This window comes from Carassius gibelio, chromosome A18 (assembly GCF_023724105.1).
Source record: "Carassius gibelio isolate Cgi1373 ecotype wild population from Czech Republic chromosome A18, carGib1.2-hapl.c, whole genome shotgun sequence".
Lineage (NCBI taxonomy): Eukaryota > Metazoa > Chordata > Actinopteri > Cypriniformes > Cyprinidae > Carassius > Carassius gibelio.
The window spans coordinates 10,754,712-10,771,608 of record NC_068388.1 but is presented as its reverse complement, the minus strand read 5'-3'; the positions used below and the strand labels follow the sequence as shown (position 1 = coordinate 10,771,608).

Here is a 16,897-nt window from a genome sequence, read left to right as displayed (position 1 = left end):
GACTTATACTGTCTTTTTACGTGTTGCGTTGTATATCGCGCCGCGTAAACATAAATCCCATGTCTGCATTTGTGATCAGAGAAACAACACTACAAGCGCTCTTCCACACTGCTCAAAACTCGCGTTTGAATCATCAGTGTCAAATTGTTTAAATATGTAAGTGTACTTACAGACTGTGAGTCAGAAGCGCCAGACTGTCCTTTCAAAGTTGGAATTGCCCTACTTTAAAGAAACAGACACCGGCATTGTAGGCTACTCTCCCAGGAAACAATCCTCATCCTGAGCCATTTGGGGGGGGGGGGGGGGGGGGGGGATTGACTCTTAACTTTGATAAAGAATATCTCTTTGGATTTGAGACTTTACTCTTTGCAACTTTACAGATCTTCTTTATGCACCAATAGCTTGTAACACCCAGGGGGTGAATCTTTGACCCTTCAGCCCAGTTAATCTGTCTTTCCAGCGTAAATTCCTTGTAGATTAAAGCAGGGTGGGACCTGCCGACCGGGTCACAATAATATACTGATTGGTCCTTTCCCCTGTGTGCTCTGCTCATCAGATGGAGAAGAAGCATGAGTGATGGCATCTCATGTGACCTGGCCTGTGAGGGCGTAGTGAGCACATAAACACTTAAAGGCTAACCCTTCAGACCAAAATTTTAATTAAGCCATGAATTACTCACCCTGAAGTCCTCCTAGGTGCATTTAACTTTCTTCTTTCAGACAAATTCAGTTGGAGTTATTTTAAAACTCAAGCTGTTTGAGGCAACTTAGCTGGTTTTGCAGTCCATCAGTCCATGAGAAGTTTAATAAAAAGCTCATCCTCTGAAAAAAAAGTGCATGCGCAATGCCGACGTCATACGTCATTCCCCCCGGAAATGCTTGATGTACAACTGTGAGCGCAAGCTAGTGATAATAGTGATAATTACGTTTTGAATATGGATAATTGTCTTACAAAGACGCATCGATTCGCTCCAGGAGGGCTTTGTTCAGCCCCCTGGAGCAGTGTGAGACACTTTTCTTTAATGGATGAGCTTTTTATTCAACTTCTCATGAACCGATCGAATGCAACACCCGCTAAGTTGCATCAAACGGCTTGAAAGATCAAAAACAATTTTTTTAATAACTGAATTTCGTCTGAACGAAGAAAGCCATATACACCTAGGATGACTTCAGGGTGAGGAATGTATGGCTTAATTTTCATTTTAAGCTGAACTAACCCTTTAAGAGACTAGAAAGAAACGTATATCTTGGTAAACTAAATATAGCTCATTTCACATTTTGTACCCTCCTAGACACAGTTTGGTTTTAATGAGGAAACTTCAGACACAGAGAGTGTCAAGTGGTGGATGTGTGGATTACAGCCAATTTCCAGATCCAGGCCTGGTAATTAAGCTCCAACAAAAAAGGGTTCTCACTCAGGCTCATTTTAATGCTCCTATTGTAATGAGAAACTGCTGAGTGTCTGTTATCCTGAGAAAAGTGAAGGTAATAAAAAAAGAGAAGGAGAGGGGGGAGGATAGGGACCAGTGAAAGTAGAAGTGAAAGAGAAAGTGATGAGTGAAAGCAAAGTCCGCATTTGGGATGCAAGAACATGGCTGGCAATGAGCTGACCCACTTGGCTGAATTCATTCTGAAGAGCAAGAAAGAGAAAAAGAAACCAAGAAGGGGAGAGAATGAAGCACAAGAGAGCTCCCCTTTATATTCTGTTTAAAAATTAAAACCTGATGTCTTTAACTCTTCCCTGGGGCAAATTAAAGCTCGAAGTGTGTAAAATTTTTGATGCTAAATATTTTCTACTATTCCAAATTTAATATGCAAAGACAGCAGTGGGAACAGAAGCTATCTAGACACTTAAGTCACAATTAAAAATGTATGAGTATCTTTAAATAATATAAAAAATATCATACTTGAGTTTTAAAGTTACTTCTGAGAGCAGAACTGTAGAGTCATTTGTTTGCAGGTGCCACATTGTTTGATATTTTGCTCCCTAATGCTGCATTTTCAAATAATTTTTTAATGTCACAAAACCTGGAGCAATTAACAAATGTGTGTTGCTCTGTTGCATCTTCTTATGCATGGTCTGTGTGAAAACATAAGGAAATTAATTTCATTCCTGCAGCCAACATATCCCCAAAAGTGAGATTTCAACTTTTTCACCCTCTGCATGTGGAGCAGCTTCTGTCTGCTGCTCACCAGTCACATGACAAGTGTCCTATCAGCCAGGCACCAAAAATAACTCCAAATAATGCAGTTCTGCAAAGTCAAGAGCTGTAAACAAGGAAGGCTACACAAAGAATCCATTTGTTTTTTCCTTATTTCGGGACCGTTTCCTAGTGCTGAGGTGTTTCCTATTCTCTGTGAACTGCAAAGCTCTATAAAGCCTATGTTTGTCATTTCTCTGTCTGCCCTCATAGCCATGTATGAAAGAAGCTGCCAAAACAAACCATAGATGCACCAGGTCTCTTCTTCATTGCAGTGTACATTTCAACCGCCAGCTTTACTTGGCTTTTATTTCTGTTGAATTGTAAAACTGGTATGTGATCAGACTATGATTCAGTACATAACTTGAATCTTATTTTTACTTAAGAAGAAAAATACATTAATAAATAAATAAATAAAAAGTAAACAAATATCTTCTGCCCTTGAAAATGCAATCATTGCATCTGCATAGAAATTATATACATTCTGGGGAAATGTTTAGTTTTTCCTGGACCCCAATTAATGTTATGTCCTATTATTATTGTTTCTCCTATTATAATATAATGTAATATAATCAATATGTGTCCATGGTGTCTCCCCTGCCTTTGGCACGAGATGTTGTGGTAAGCTCCAGCATCCCAGAAACCAGAGGAAGAGCTGTTTAGAGAATGGATAGGGAGGTTTCCCTTCAGGCGGGAGGAGATGAATGTTATCTTTCTCTCCCCACAACAGAATGTCTCACTTCCCTTCCACAAAGCCTCCATTGTGATCAGACGTGTTGGCAGGTGTTGTGTTGTTGTAGTTGTTTTCATTTTACTAGAGATGCTTTGTCTCTTGATTGTTTCTCTTTCCACTTACATCACACATGTAAACATATGAGCTTGTCTAGGACACAACATGATGTGTTATGTAACATTGCAATTGCTTTCATCTGACTGAGGGAGAAACTGCATTAATGAGTACATAATGTGAACACTATGTGAACATAGTCTCTAGTGTTGAAGAACAACATGCATGGAAAACACACACACACACACACACACACAGGCATAGAATCATATGACAAATATGAGGTTTATGACCCATTCCTACAATAGCAGCAACTACACTTAAATTAAGTCAGACTTAAGATTCTTGATCCTACACTGCCCTCCACTGGACTATATACACGAGGTATGACATGTTCAATGGGAAGTACTGCCTGATACTGTTATCACCCTTATAAACCATGAACAGAGAGAGGCTGGTTCCATTAGGCCTCCCGGCGGGACAAGAACATATTTACAAACTGCTAACAAATAGCATATAAAAACAAATAGCTCATACTGATTCCATTGAATTTATTTGTAACATCATGCAACACTGAACATTGAATGTTTATAAAAGAAATCTCTTATGCTCACCAAGGCTGACCATAAATACAGAAAAAACTCAAATATGACATATTTCAAATTAATATTGCCATCATTACTATTTAAAATAACTTTTTATTTTTATTTTAATATCTTTTAAAATGTTATTTATTGTGATGACAAAGCTGAATTTCCAGCAGTCATTATTTCAGCCTTCACATGATCCGTCAGAAATCATTCTGAAATCAGGCTGATTTTGCTGTTCAAGAAAATATTTTAATAAGCCGATTTGAATTATCAGCGTAAATGTGCTGAAGACTGCTTTGCTGCTTAATATTTTTGTAAAAACTGCGATAGATTTTGTCCCAGTATTCTTTGATGAATAAAAAAAGTTCAAAAGAACAGCCTTTATTTAAAAGATAAATATTTTGTATACATTATAAATTTTTTGTACTGTCACTTTTGATAAATTTATTGTATTCTTGCTGAATAAAATTCCTTTAAAAATCTTACTGTTGCTGACCTCAAACTTTGAACAATATTTGTGAATATAAAAAAAGACTAAAACATGTCACACATGTTTTCTCATATTTTGCCACATCATGTGCATATTTTATTTTTGATCCAATCTAATATAAAAAGCACCTCTTATTTCTGGTCAAATAATCACTCCAGAAATGATTATATTGTCATCACCGTAATGAAATGGAATCAAGCGGCTCTGTTTCTTCATTGTCCAAGCTGCCCTTTTATCAGGAAGTATTAGGCCAACACAGACATTTAAAAACAGAACAGGGCAGAGGGAAAAATGACCAAACGTTTCCTGTCATTGTACTGCACATACCACTCAAAGGCAAAGCTCTATTCTGTTTCATATGTCTCCTATCAAAGTCAGACATGCAAGTGCATTAGAGCATAAAAAGAACAAGATTCAGGGGCAAAAACAAATGATGACATGAGATATTTGAACTAGCAAAGAGTGTTTTATAATTTAGAGTTTGGAATCTTTAGACCAAAAATGTTCTCGAAATGATGTCTACAATCACTCCTGCTTGATTTACAGGTTAACTGCTCATGTATAATTTAAAGTGTCTGTTCATGAGTACATAAATGAGCAACATTTAAGCTTGCAATGTGTCTCATAACATGCTAACCAGCTTCTGTGAGTGTGTTTGGCAGTTTATAAGGAAGGAAGAAGCGCATCACAGGCTAGCGGGACCTCACCACCCTGCACATCTGTACCAATATACGCTTCCTCCTGTAACCATCGATAGCCATCTCTCTATCTCACCCACACAATGGGGAATTTCCTGCAAACTTTCCTTACAACTGATTATGTGTCTGTGAGAGAACGAATTTTAATCAAATGTAATTAAATTGCCTTATTATTATTTGCTTGTTTTGCCAACTCTTGACTATCAGAAATACATCATTTATGCTTTCCATTCTTGAATGTTATGTAATCCAGTTTAAATTCTAGAAACATGGGGGTTTAAAATGTGCAAGTGAGAAGTGAGACATTTGTTTTGGGTGAACAATTCCTTTACGTCCGCTGGGCCGCCCTTTCAGCATTCATTTTACTTACTGATTCATATTGCATCTAAATACCTGCCCTTAATCAGTTTTTGTATTCTAGAAACAAATCATGTTGCTGGAACAAAACAAAAGAAAAACGGATTTGATAATTTTCTCAGATTTGTTCCGCATTTTAACTCTTAAAAATGTACGCTCTTAGAAGAACTGAAATCCATTGTGACTACTCTTATGGTGCTTTTAAGATGTGTTTTACTATTTATAAAGACTCTTTAAAAGCTCACAAGACAACATTATATAATGAGTGAACTATTGCTTTAAAGTGTGAGTCAGTGGGATCTGTGGGACTGTAATAGAGATAAAAAGTAAGCACATGTGTGGCAGTCAACATAGAGGAGGAAACTAGAAACCGTGAGAAAGACAAACTGAAAGAACAAAATCAGTACTTTAGCTTCAGAGAGTAAAACACGGCTCAAGCCATACATGTAATATGTCCCTGTTTTTTTCCCTTTAGTGGCTATTTGTTTTCTGCTGACCACTACTAGACTGAGGTCAAAGAGAAGACCTGTGCAAACAGCTGCCAAAAACACTGACACGCAACACTAGCATGGGGCTCTACAGTAAATGAAGGACACATAGTTTAATGTAGTACGTAAAATACTGCAGCATTGACAAAGTGCTATCTAAAACACCAGGGTACAGAAAAACAGCTCTTGTGCCTTTGTGTGGTTACAGATAGAGTGAATGTGTATGTGTGTAGATAACCATGAAATATAAAAAGCTACTCCCCAGGGCAAAAGCACTTGTTTCTGGTTTGCTTGATCAACAGAGAGAAAAAACTGCTTTCCTTTCGTTTTTCTCGCGATGAGTCAACTTAATCCTTTAAACATTAAACCAAATGAATGTATTTGTGGCCATTTATTCTGTTAATACTTTGACCGGTGATTGCAAAAATTACATGAAGACATGTTTAGTTTGATTTGTTTACACTGCATGTAATGTACTTGTCTTTTACTCGCTGTGATTTCGTATAAGCCGACTGTGAAAACCAATGAGAGTCATTCTGTAGATTCAGAGGGGAAGAGCTGAAGTTTATGTTGCGTTGTTAATGACTACATTTCAGATTTCAGTAAATAGTTGTTATATTTAATTGTTAACAATCTGTTCTATAAATGGGGTCAACTAAATACAATTCTCAATCCCTCGAAGAAGAACTGAGCCAAAACAGAACAGAAGCATGAAAGCTTGTTCTGGAATGTAAAATTCTTTCAGAAGTGATAAGAGTGTAACATAGTGTAACATGGCACATCAGCTGCAGCTATTTCCCTTTCTGTCAAGGTACTAAATGCTCATGGAGGCAATGCAATATGTGAAACATTTTACTGTCTTTATTATTTATTTTTGGCTTCTTTTCGAATGCCTTTTATGTATAGATTTTATTGATTTATCCTTGTCCTAGACCAATAATTTTATTAAACTCAATGAAATCCGATGAATATGAATAAACTGTAAATGCTAAAAATATTAATTATGTGTTTGAAGTTTATGATCAAAACAAGAACAGTTAAATAAACAACAATATCAACCATTTCAATATTTATTGTGTGTATATATATATAGCACTTGTTCCACCCCATTGTACCACTGTAGGCCTACTTGTTTACAAATATTTGTATTGCTTGTTGTTTCCAATTATGCCTTAATTTTGACAAATTATGCAGGAAATCAACAGTTAAAAATACTTAATTATGTGTATTTACGATACATAAAGGGCTACCCATGAAATTAGCCTTAGCTAAACAAAAGCGAAAACATTTGATTTTAATTGTATTTATTTTTGGACATTTAAATTTTATTTGAATTATTACAAATGTCACGACAAATTGTTAGCACGAAAACACATTAAAATAGTGTGGAAAAAAATATTTTAAGAGCATTCAGAGGGCCAACATGCCCATAGGTGAAGAACACCCATTTATAAGCCATTCAGGTTGACTTATTAATATTATAAATTGTAAAACATGACAGAGGGTCAATTTACTGACTGGTGGTCAACCCACCACCAGTGAGAAAATTATTTGAAGAATTATTGCGCAAACAATCATCCAGTCATAGTCTAGAACCCGCGATATGCACTTGCCACTAACCACAAAGGTTTCTTTATGATTTCTCCTCTCAAACAATCAGATCATCATTACTAGAAGGAAACAAACTCTCGGTATCCATGAAAACCTCTGTTTGAATCAGGGCGTAAAGTGGGAATATCGGGAATATATTCCAGACTGGCACAAAACTCCTCTCCAACGGACTCATGATTAATGATGGGAAATGAAGTCCCACATCTGCCTCATGTCAAAACGAGTAAATGTTTCCAAGAAATAATCAAAAATTCATTTGTTATTGTTGTTATACTGACATACCCCAAACCTGCCATAATTATAAAAATGTACTCTCTCAAAAACAAACATTTTCTCTAACAAAGCGATAAATATCCACTATGTGGTTCCTACCTGAGGATTACTGGTATGTCCAAGCGACTAACGTTAAATCCCGTGTGAAGAACTAAACATAAACGTGACGTAAACTAGTTGAAGGGTGTTTAATCTGAACTAGCAGCGCGTGAAACGTGTACGCGCACTGAACACAGGCGTCTGCGTATGTCCATCTCTTTTAGTTTCAAAGCTGACAGGGTAAAGATAAACCCTCCTGTCCTTGTTTTCACAGGACTACGGGAGTATCGCTATGAGGCAGCTGATAGTTAATGAAAAACCAACAGTCAGTTCTCTCCTCAGCATAACAATACGGCCAGACCAATGTCAGTCAATCACGCGCTTCGCTCGCTCCCGAGCAAATAGAGATCTGGAACCTCGTCTGATTGATTCTTTTGTCGGACTGATTGATTAGGTCACCTTTAAACAAATCCCATTAGTGTCAAACACAGTTAGAGTACTGCCAGCTATCTTAGTAGTGTAAGTTTAAACATCATAATATTTATCTTATAATTAATTATTGATGTAGCCTATTGTTTTTTTTTTGTTGTTGAATTTGAAGACGTTTTTAGATTACAGTTTTGCAAATATAAAATGTGAAGAAGAAATATCAAAACTTAATATTGTTAAACTTTATGTGATGTTAAGGAGGATCTCAAAAAAATAAAAAAAAATAAAAAAAAGTTTACACTTCAGCCCTTAACTTAAAAAACATAATGGGCAGGTTGTCGCACTGGAACCTGTCATTTAATAGCCTATTAGAGTTTTATATATATATATATATATATATATATATATATATATATATATATATATATATATATATATATATATATATATATAAAAATTAAAACATTTATTTATATCTTTAACTCCTGCATCTCCAAACTGTACTGATGAGACATAAGCAGATATTAAGTTATGTATGTGAGTTACTTAACCAAAGTGGTTCTCAACGGGGGGCCCAATTTAATCTAAAAAATTTTTAGATTACTGAGTTATATTAACATAACCTTAATAATAAAAAATAACTACAGATAAAGGGTTGAAAACCACTGCATTAAAATGGATATATTAATTAAACACTAGAGGGCGTACTGTACCCATGTAATTTTGGATGATTGAAGATCGCGTTATTCACCAAATAATTGTTAGTGTACATGATTTAATTGTCCTTTCTGGAAATCACATTTGAAGAAGGGCATGTTGTGGTTGGCTTTGTTTCTTTTGGCTTTCTCTTTTACATTTTCCTAATCTTCCTTGTTTTACTTATCCATTCTCCGATTGTGTCACAGCTAATTTTTTTTACAATTGCTAATATTTAATTTGTAAAGACTGCAATACAAACATCAGTTAGGGGAAAATTCAAGACAAAAGAAAACTGTTTTCATGCTTTTAAATGAGATCTTTCTTACATGCATTACACTATTATGATGGCATATTTTTCATTGATGTATTACAAGTTCGTGAACCTGTAAATAAATACCATGTCTTATACTAGAATGGCTGTTAGAAACATTTTTCTCAGACAAACCGCAGACAGACAAAAAAGTGGAAGTACATGTCAAACTTAAGATGTGAACACAACACACAAGATGAGTTCCGTAATCACCAGGGGATCTTTTTGCCTTCCCAATCTAAAAGAGTTCCACTCTCTTTCTCGGTGAGGCTTGTGATGACTTTCAACATACTGCTGATGCTCGTAAGTGTCGTCAGGGGAGCCTGAGGGTGCCACGAGAAAAATTACAAATATGAGGCTGCCAAAGAAAGTAAACCACTGAGATGAATGTAAAAACACATTTGTAACAAGCACTTTGTATTACCTCTGGGCCTCCCATTTCTGTCTGGACCCATCCTGGATGGAGAGACATAACTAGAATGCCATCTTTTTTAAAATCTTCTGCCAAGCAGCAAGTTAACATGTTCAGTGCTGCCTGAAGTAAAGAAACAGTCCAGATGTAGTAGTTTTAATAGGGATTTATTAGTAAAATAAAGCCTATACTTGAATAAATTTTATGTTTTGTTGTCCATGGATTACAGTAAAAGGGCTCCTGGTACCTTGCTGACCCGATAGGGGTACATTGGAGACACAGAGAAATTCTCAGGGCATCTGGTGATGGATGACAGCAGTGTGGAAACATTGATAATAGCTGACCTACTGCAAGACATGCTTGTTTGATGAGGAAACTGAGCTGCAGCCTTGCACAGGAGGGGATGGAAATCCTGAAAATGAAATAACGTCATTTACCGTCAAGGGAAAATGTTACACAAGAAAATGTTTGCCTTGTTTTCCACTACAAATATCTAGACATTCCCAAACCAAACAATCTTTAAGATAACAAGTCTTGTTTTCTGGAAAATAATAATAATAATAATATTAATAATACATTCAAATTAGTTGATTTTATGCTTTGGGGGTGAAAAAAATTATCAGTGGGCAAAGAAAAAGAACAAAAGTCTTTATTAAAAGGGAAAACAAGATTATCTTTCTTTTCTGACTGACAGGTGTTTTTCTTGTTTTGAGCATGCTCCATTTTTTAAAGAATAATACTTAATATCTTAAGTCACATATATTTTTTTGTGTGCTTTCACACTTGCTTCGCTTGCCTGGTCCGAACCAATTGTGCCGCTCTAGTCCTCAAATATGAAGCCATCGTTTTTCGATCACCTCCAGGTGGCAGACGCAAGCAAACCTCAAATATTCGGATCCAAATATTAAAATATGAACACAGTCAGGTGGGGGCAGGGGGAGGGGGGAGCAATCGAACTCAGGTTCAGACCAGGCAAGTGAACCAAGTGTGAATGCACCCTAAGTGGACTCGGGTGTGATTCGCGGGTGCACACCCGATTTCGAAAGACAGCATTCACATCATCCAAACCAACCGAACTCTGACGTCAGTCGAACCCGGGTGCACACCAAAAGTGCTTGTGTGAAAGTACCCTTAGATATTAATAATGAAAAACAAGACAAAAATAATAAGCCACACAGTCAACCTTTGCGATGAGCATGGGTCCTACAACATTGGTTGTGTACACGTCCACCATCTCCTGTTTTCCCGTCTCTGCTAGAGATCCTGGGATGTTCACACCAGCATTGTTGATGATCAGATTCAGGCCTTTGCCCTTCAGCTTGGCTTCCACCAGTTTTGAGGCCTCTGCGATACTAGTAGGACTAGTCGTGTCTATTGAGAAATTAGGTAAACCAACATTATACTATATTAAAAGAGAAGTTCATCCAAAATTTGGAAATTTGAGCTTGTGTATTCATCAGAACAAAATTAATTTAGCATTACATCACTTGCTCATAAATGGATCGTCTAGTGAAAGGATGCTAAACAGCGGATAAAAAAATATCACAATAATCTGAGCAAATGGTGTTTTGCTAAATTTATCAAAATATGTTCTGATGAAGAAACAAACCAATCTACATCTTGGATGGATGAAGTAGGCCTACATTTTCAGCAAATATAAATGTTTTGGTGAACTGATCTTTTAATCCAGAATCATGGCTCAAGCACAAAGTTACAACAACATTCATTATTTTATTATTAATCTCCTACCAAGTTGGACAACCGTGATCACATCGTGGTGCTTCTGAGCTAGTTCCTGGAGATCCTAGAAGACAAGCAGTTGGAAGTACTTTCCAGGATGTTCTAGAAATACACAACTTCTTCATAAAATGACACATCCTAGAGACACGTTACGTGTCACAATTCACCATTGAAATGCCGCACACAAACAGCAAAGTTGCCCAACAAGTTTCAGTGCCACAATGACTCATCTACGTTGTCTTTGTAAAACTGGAATAGTACAGATAGTACAAAGTTCAAACAATTTCAGCACCTAGTACATTGGAATTCACCGGATTAAAAAACAAAACCTTTATGATAAATGGCAATGACAACAGTGAAAACATATAGCTTTTATAATTTCAGGAACACTTTAAAATAAGATTCATTAACATTATTTTTTTAGACACCATATTAGACACCACCGTAACAATGAATAGTACTTTTACTTATTAATATAAATGAATCTTTAACATTTCATGTTGTATTAATTAACATAATTGTATTATTTGGTAAATTAATTATACAATTTAATTGCGTTTAATAATTAAAGTTGTAGAAATGAATTCAAATTAGTTAACATATTATATTATTAACAGTGGTATATTTATAAATGAACTTACCAGTTGCACACATGTAAACCAGTTTTTCTATACAGTGTTAGCATGGCTCCGTACCTGTGATCTTGGTCCATTTGGCTCTCTACAACCAGCAAAGATCTGAACTGGAGGCGAGGGTGAATCAACCAACTGGCGAACCAACTCAAGTCCAATTCCACGGTTTGATCCAGTCACCAGAACACTGTCACATATTCTAGATGCCATCATCAGTCAGAGGCTCGTCTGTGACCTGCAATCAGTCTACAATGGAAGGCATGTACATGTATGTTAGTGTGCATGTATTGGAAATGTGGGAGTAATCAGTGTTATGGAGTAATAAGTCTATTAACTCTTTAAAGGTCTGTGAATGTTTACCGCAATTGCTTACGCTTCAGTTAGTCCCTCCCAGGACACAAAGCTGCCTTCTTCCTACATGTACATCTACTCATTTAGAAAGTGTTTTAATCCAAAGAAGCTTACGAATGAGACATGCAGTATGAAGCTGAGATCAATGAGTAACAACTCAGATGTCTTCTCAATGTCACTCTATTACCATGTATACACTGATTTAAATCAGGAACAGGATTTTCTTGATTTTCTCTCATGCTTAAGTTTGACTGTAATACATGGCCAACAACAAAATACTTGAACTCAGATACTTATATAGTTTTAGATCCTTAAATATACAGATCTTGTTATTATATTATTGTCTGATGTAATGGCCTAATCTGACAGCAGTGACAGTATAGTTAAAAAAAGAAGAAGCCACAAACATAACCACAGACTGATGTGGAAATACATGTTAAGTGAATGCTGAAAGACAAAAAATGTTGTGTAATCACTGCGGTATACTAATGCTTGTGCCGAGCGACTGTCTTTGATGCTTGTGATCCCAGTCACTTTCAGAATAAATAACTCTAACACAAGATAAATAAAATGTTGAAATAATAATAATTAAAAAAAAATCGTAATAAGTGTTACAATTTTAAGAATGAATTAAACCAAATTTTGCATCATGCTTTATGCTTAAACCAGTTTAGGGAAATTAATAATGGCGTAAGAAAAATATATTATATTTTATATGATATATTTTTATGTAATTATACAACACAATTTATTAAACATTATATTCTTAATAAAAACTGTTCAAAAGTATAATCAGTATTTATTATAATATTTCTTGGGCACCAAATCAGCATATTAGAATAATTTCGGAAAGACCATGTGACACTGACACAGTAGTGGCTTCTGAAAAGTAGTCAGCTTTGCCATCACAGGAATAGATTACATTTAAAAAAAATTATTTTATATAAAATAACTGCAGCCTTGGTGAGCATAACCGAGCTTTTCAAAACACTTCTATGTAAACAATATGAATGGTGTTTACCCACTGACTGAATGTTATCTTAATATGCTCACCTTGGTGATGATTTTCCAATTATAATTTTGTCACACTTTGCCAATTTTTTTTCCTGCTTTTGCATCCTGGATCCATCTGGCCTTTGTTCTTCAGGTTGACTTCCATCAGCTTTGCAGCGATATAAAGTTTGTATAATACAGATATAGATTCAGAGTGATATAAAATTTGTATAATACAGATATAGATATTGAGTGATATACAGTTTGTGAAATACTTCTGAGAAATTATGTGTGATACAATCAGTAACAACAGATCTTAAGACTAATCAGTGTTGTAAATAACTGCTTATTAGAATGTTAATTTAAGCTGGTGTATCAATTGTTGTCAAATACTGGTTCTTCTGAGATAATAGCAGAAACAGGAGCTTTTACATGACTTGTTTATCTTACAGACATGCAAAAAAAATGTGTCACAATGCACCCTTTATCTAAAGCAGAGCTGCGGAATCAGGACTATAGTTTCGGTGTCACAATGACTTGTTACAAATGAAACGTGATGCAAAATGTCAGAAATGTAGATGAGATCTTGATATACGGCATAGGATAGACATGCCACTAATGTACTTCAGTAGTACAACTAAACCAAAACAAACCTTTATGGTGAAGGGAATGAAGATAAACGTGTAAGCAATTTTTAATGGTTTTCCTCTTAGTCTTTTTCTTCAAAGATTTGCACTTGAGATTCGGGTGATTCAGAAAACTGGTGAACCAACTCAAATCCAGTTCTACACTTTGAACATTATTTTCAGATAAGGGGGTAATATGCTCAGTAAATGTCTAACAAGTGCCACCACTTAATGCTTCCCTCCCTGACTTTACAAAGGCCTTTTCTTCTTAGACTAACAACTAACATATATTTCAAGAACATGCAGGTTTCATCTGTGTAATAACACTGCACTCTTAAAAGTAAACAGTTTTATTTATTTATTTTTTCAAAGATTCCATGAAAGTAAATGGTTTTTCATGGAACCATAAATACTGATAAAGAACCTTTATTTTAATTAATGTGATATGCTTTTTTTTTTTTTTGCCTTACAGTAAAAATGTGTAAGCATCCTTAAAATAATATAAATGCATTTGAAAAGACAATATTGTGTAGGATGATACAATAAGTTTTCAGAAGAAAATATCTTGAATTAAGTTTTTATTATTTTTAGATAAAGCACTTTTACGACAAAAACGAAAAGAAAGAAAACATTGTAGTAATGTTTGTGCCATTTGATAATTAAAAAAAAAAAAATACTTTCAAACTTTTTTGAAAGAAATCAAAGCAGAATTAAGACTCCTATATAATAATGTTGACTGACAGGACATTCAAATCACAGAATGGCGGGAAAAATCCAGAAGCACGCAAAATGAGATATTTTGGCCGCTAGGTGGCAGAACTTAATTACTTATGTCACCAAGGGTTAAAAAAAAAAGTGTTAAAAAAAATCTTGTCTGAATTAACAATTTTCCTTTAAAATTCTACACACTAAATTAAAAGTATGTTTTTTTTTTTTAAATGCTCATTAAAATATACAAAGTTTTTTTTTTCCATGTTCAGTGTCATCTGTACATTCACACATTGATCTTATCACACACAAACACAAACGAGACACAAAACAGACTATAACTGTCCCAGACTTCCTCTCATACCTGTTCACACACAGAAAAGAACACAGCCTGTCCTCTCAAACTAGGACAAAGAGCAGCTGATACAGACATGTAACCATGGTGACCAGGTGACGTCTCACATTCCAGCTTGAGCTCTCAGGTTTCAGATGGGAGGCCAGTATTCATCTACCTCCATCACACTGCCTTAAACGATGCCAGTCTGCGAAGATGGCAATGGGATACTGACCAAAAAGCCAGGCATCTAATTCAAAAACAGAGGGGGAGAGGTTTCTAGTCAGTTGTGTCTGGCAAAGAACATCATGTCTAACCAATCCACAAGTTTGCCATGTCACGATCAGTCAGCGATCAAGTGTTTCTCTGTCGCTTGGTCTGTTCTTATAAGTTGTGTTACAGCAGAGCGCATTAGCCTCAAGCTAGAGGCCAATCATACCATGCCAGGAATTCTTCTTTTCTTTAAGCTTAAGCCTGTGGAATGCTGGGTAGGCAGCTGAGAGGCTGACGACTGGCAGCTTGGGTCTGGTAACCTGCTGAGGGATGTGGGAGAGCCAGGGGAATGTAGAGTCCTCAAAGCAGAGTGCACCGGCCAGTCTGGCAGCATTCTTTACACATAAATGCACACACACCTCAGAAACCCACAGAAGCATTCCAGTTGGTCTTTGGTCTCACTTTACATACAACAATGACAATACAAAACATTCACATAACATCAAATAGATACTTTATACATTCGCCTGCCCTACAACACTGCGGTCCTACATTTTATTCAAAAGACTTACTGCATAAAGCACAAAGGTTTATTAAGTGGGTATAGAAAAGAATCACTCACTAAAAGATTAGTTTTGTGTGAGTTGCAGGGGATTTCCTCCCCTCATACTTTTTGATTTCCTTCTTTTATTCAGAGACAAACTCTGAAATTAAGAACTTGCATAAATATTATATCGCAGAGATAGCGAAAAGTATCCTAATTTAAAAATAAAGAGTCAACAAACATTAAATAAAACCACTAATAAAACACGAAAATGCCATGAGAAAACAGTGACACACTTTGTCAGCATAGAATTGCTCGATAAAAATAGCTGTTCAGAAGTAGTTTAGTTGACATTTGATGCTGTGTGTCAGTGTGTCACTGTTTTTTATAAGAATATTTCTTCCTGTTTGGAATAAGAAAAGTCATATAGTGTTGATTATGGTTTTGACATCTCACACACCTTGCATAAACATACTGAGCATTTCAGATTGAGAATCAAAAAGTAGTTGTTGTTTATTTTCTTCATGCAAAAAACTTTACCGACATTATAATTGAATGTCAAGGAACATGACTCAACATTGACACTACAACACTACAATTAGACCGTACTATGCAAAACAATGAACAAGCATATTCTCTTGTAAAATATTTGTTGTTTTTTAGAATACCATTTTTTGATCAGACATAAGTGAAAAGTGATTTACGGTTCACTGAATGAGTCTGATTCGAGTATTAAATCAAGTTTGAGGATGTTTGATGAATCTTTTTACTTTTTTCATAATAGTCAGTTGTTCACTCTACACCTTCTCACTTTTGAACTTTGAAAATGAAGTTAAATTAAAAGTTTTGCATTTGCATTTGCATTTGCAACCATTTTAGTTGCAAATTAGAGCCCTTTTTTGTATTGGTGCATCACTTAATCAAAGTTTGAGTTGGTAAAATGATTAAAATGTATCTTACAATCACCAAAGCTACATTTATTTCTTCAAAATACAGTAAAAGGAGCAATACTGTGGTTAATAATGGTCTAATTTCATTCCTGTGATGACAACCTGAAATTTCAGCAGACGTAACTCCAGTCTTCAAGATCCTTCAGAAATCATCCTAATAGACTGATTTGGTGCTCAAGAAACATTTATTATTATCAATCTTGAAAACAGTTGTACACTGACTCTTTCATTTAAAACAGTAATTTAATTTGGTTTTACATGTTTACATCAACATCACTGGTGCTTTGTGATTTGAATGGTCATTTTGTTTCATAACACTCTGAAGTAGACCTTATGGTACAATAGAGATGTAAACACCTGAGATGAATAATTTAGTGTGTATTCAGAGAATGAAAAATAGTTGCGATTCCAGACAGGTAAGAT

General features: G+C 35.5%; 2 protein-coding genes across 4 annotated transcripts in view; both read right to left on the bottom strand.

Moving 5' to 3' along the window:
- Positions 1 to 16,897, bottom strand: part of LOC127934275 (rho family-interacting cell polarization regulator 1) — a 299,157-nt gene that overhangs the window by 54,142 nt on the left and 228,118 nt on the right. The window contains exon 1 of one of the 2 annotated variants that reach the window (XM_052531548.1): positions 7,594 to 7,859. The exons of the other annotated variant lie outside the window; for it this stretch is intronic. The gene's annotated coding sequence lies outside the window, so the exon portion shown is untranslated. Of the gene's footprint in view, positions 1 to 7,593; positions 7,860 to 16,897 lie in introns of those variants that run through there. 2 annotated transcript variants of the gene reach the window in all.
- Positions 8,718 to 12,261, bottom strand: LOC127934283 (C-factor-like). 2 transcript variants are annotated; one of them, XM_052531560.1, is made up of 7 exons: positions 12,116 to 12,261; positions 11,819 to 12,001; positions 11,133 to 11,187; positions 10,567 to 10,754; positions 9,631 to 9,795; positions 9,396 to 9,506; positions 8,718 to 9,294 (listed from the first exon to the last, which is right to left on the bottom strand). In XM_052531560.1, exons 2-7 carry the CDS (start codon positions 11,966 to 11,968, stop codon positions 9,181 to 9,183), a joined length of 783 nt encoding a protein of 260 aa, XP_052387520.1. In that variant the 5' UTR covers positions 11,969 to 12,001; positions 12,116 to 12,261; the 3' UTR covers positions 8,718 to 9,180. The 2 variants fall into 2 exon arrangements, with proteins under 2 accessions (XP_052387520.1, XP_052387521.1); XM_052531561.1 differs by having other exon boundaries at positions 12,129 to 12,243.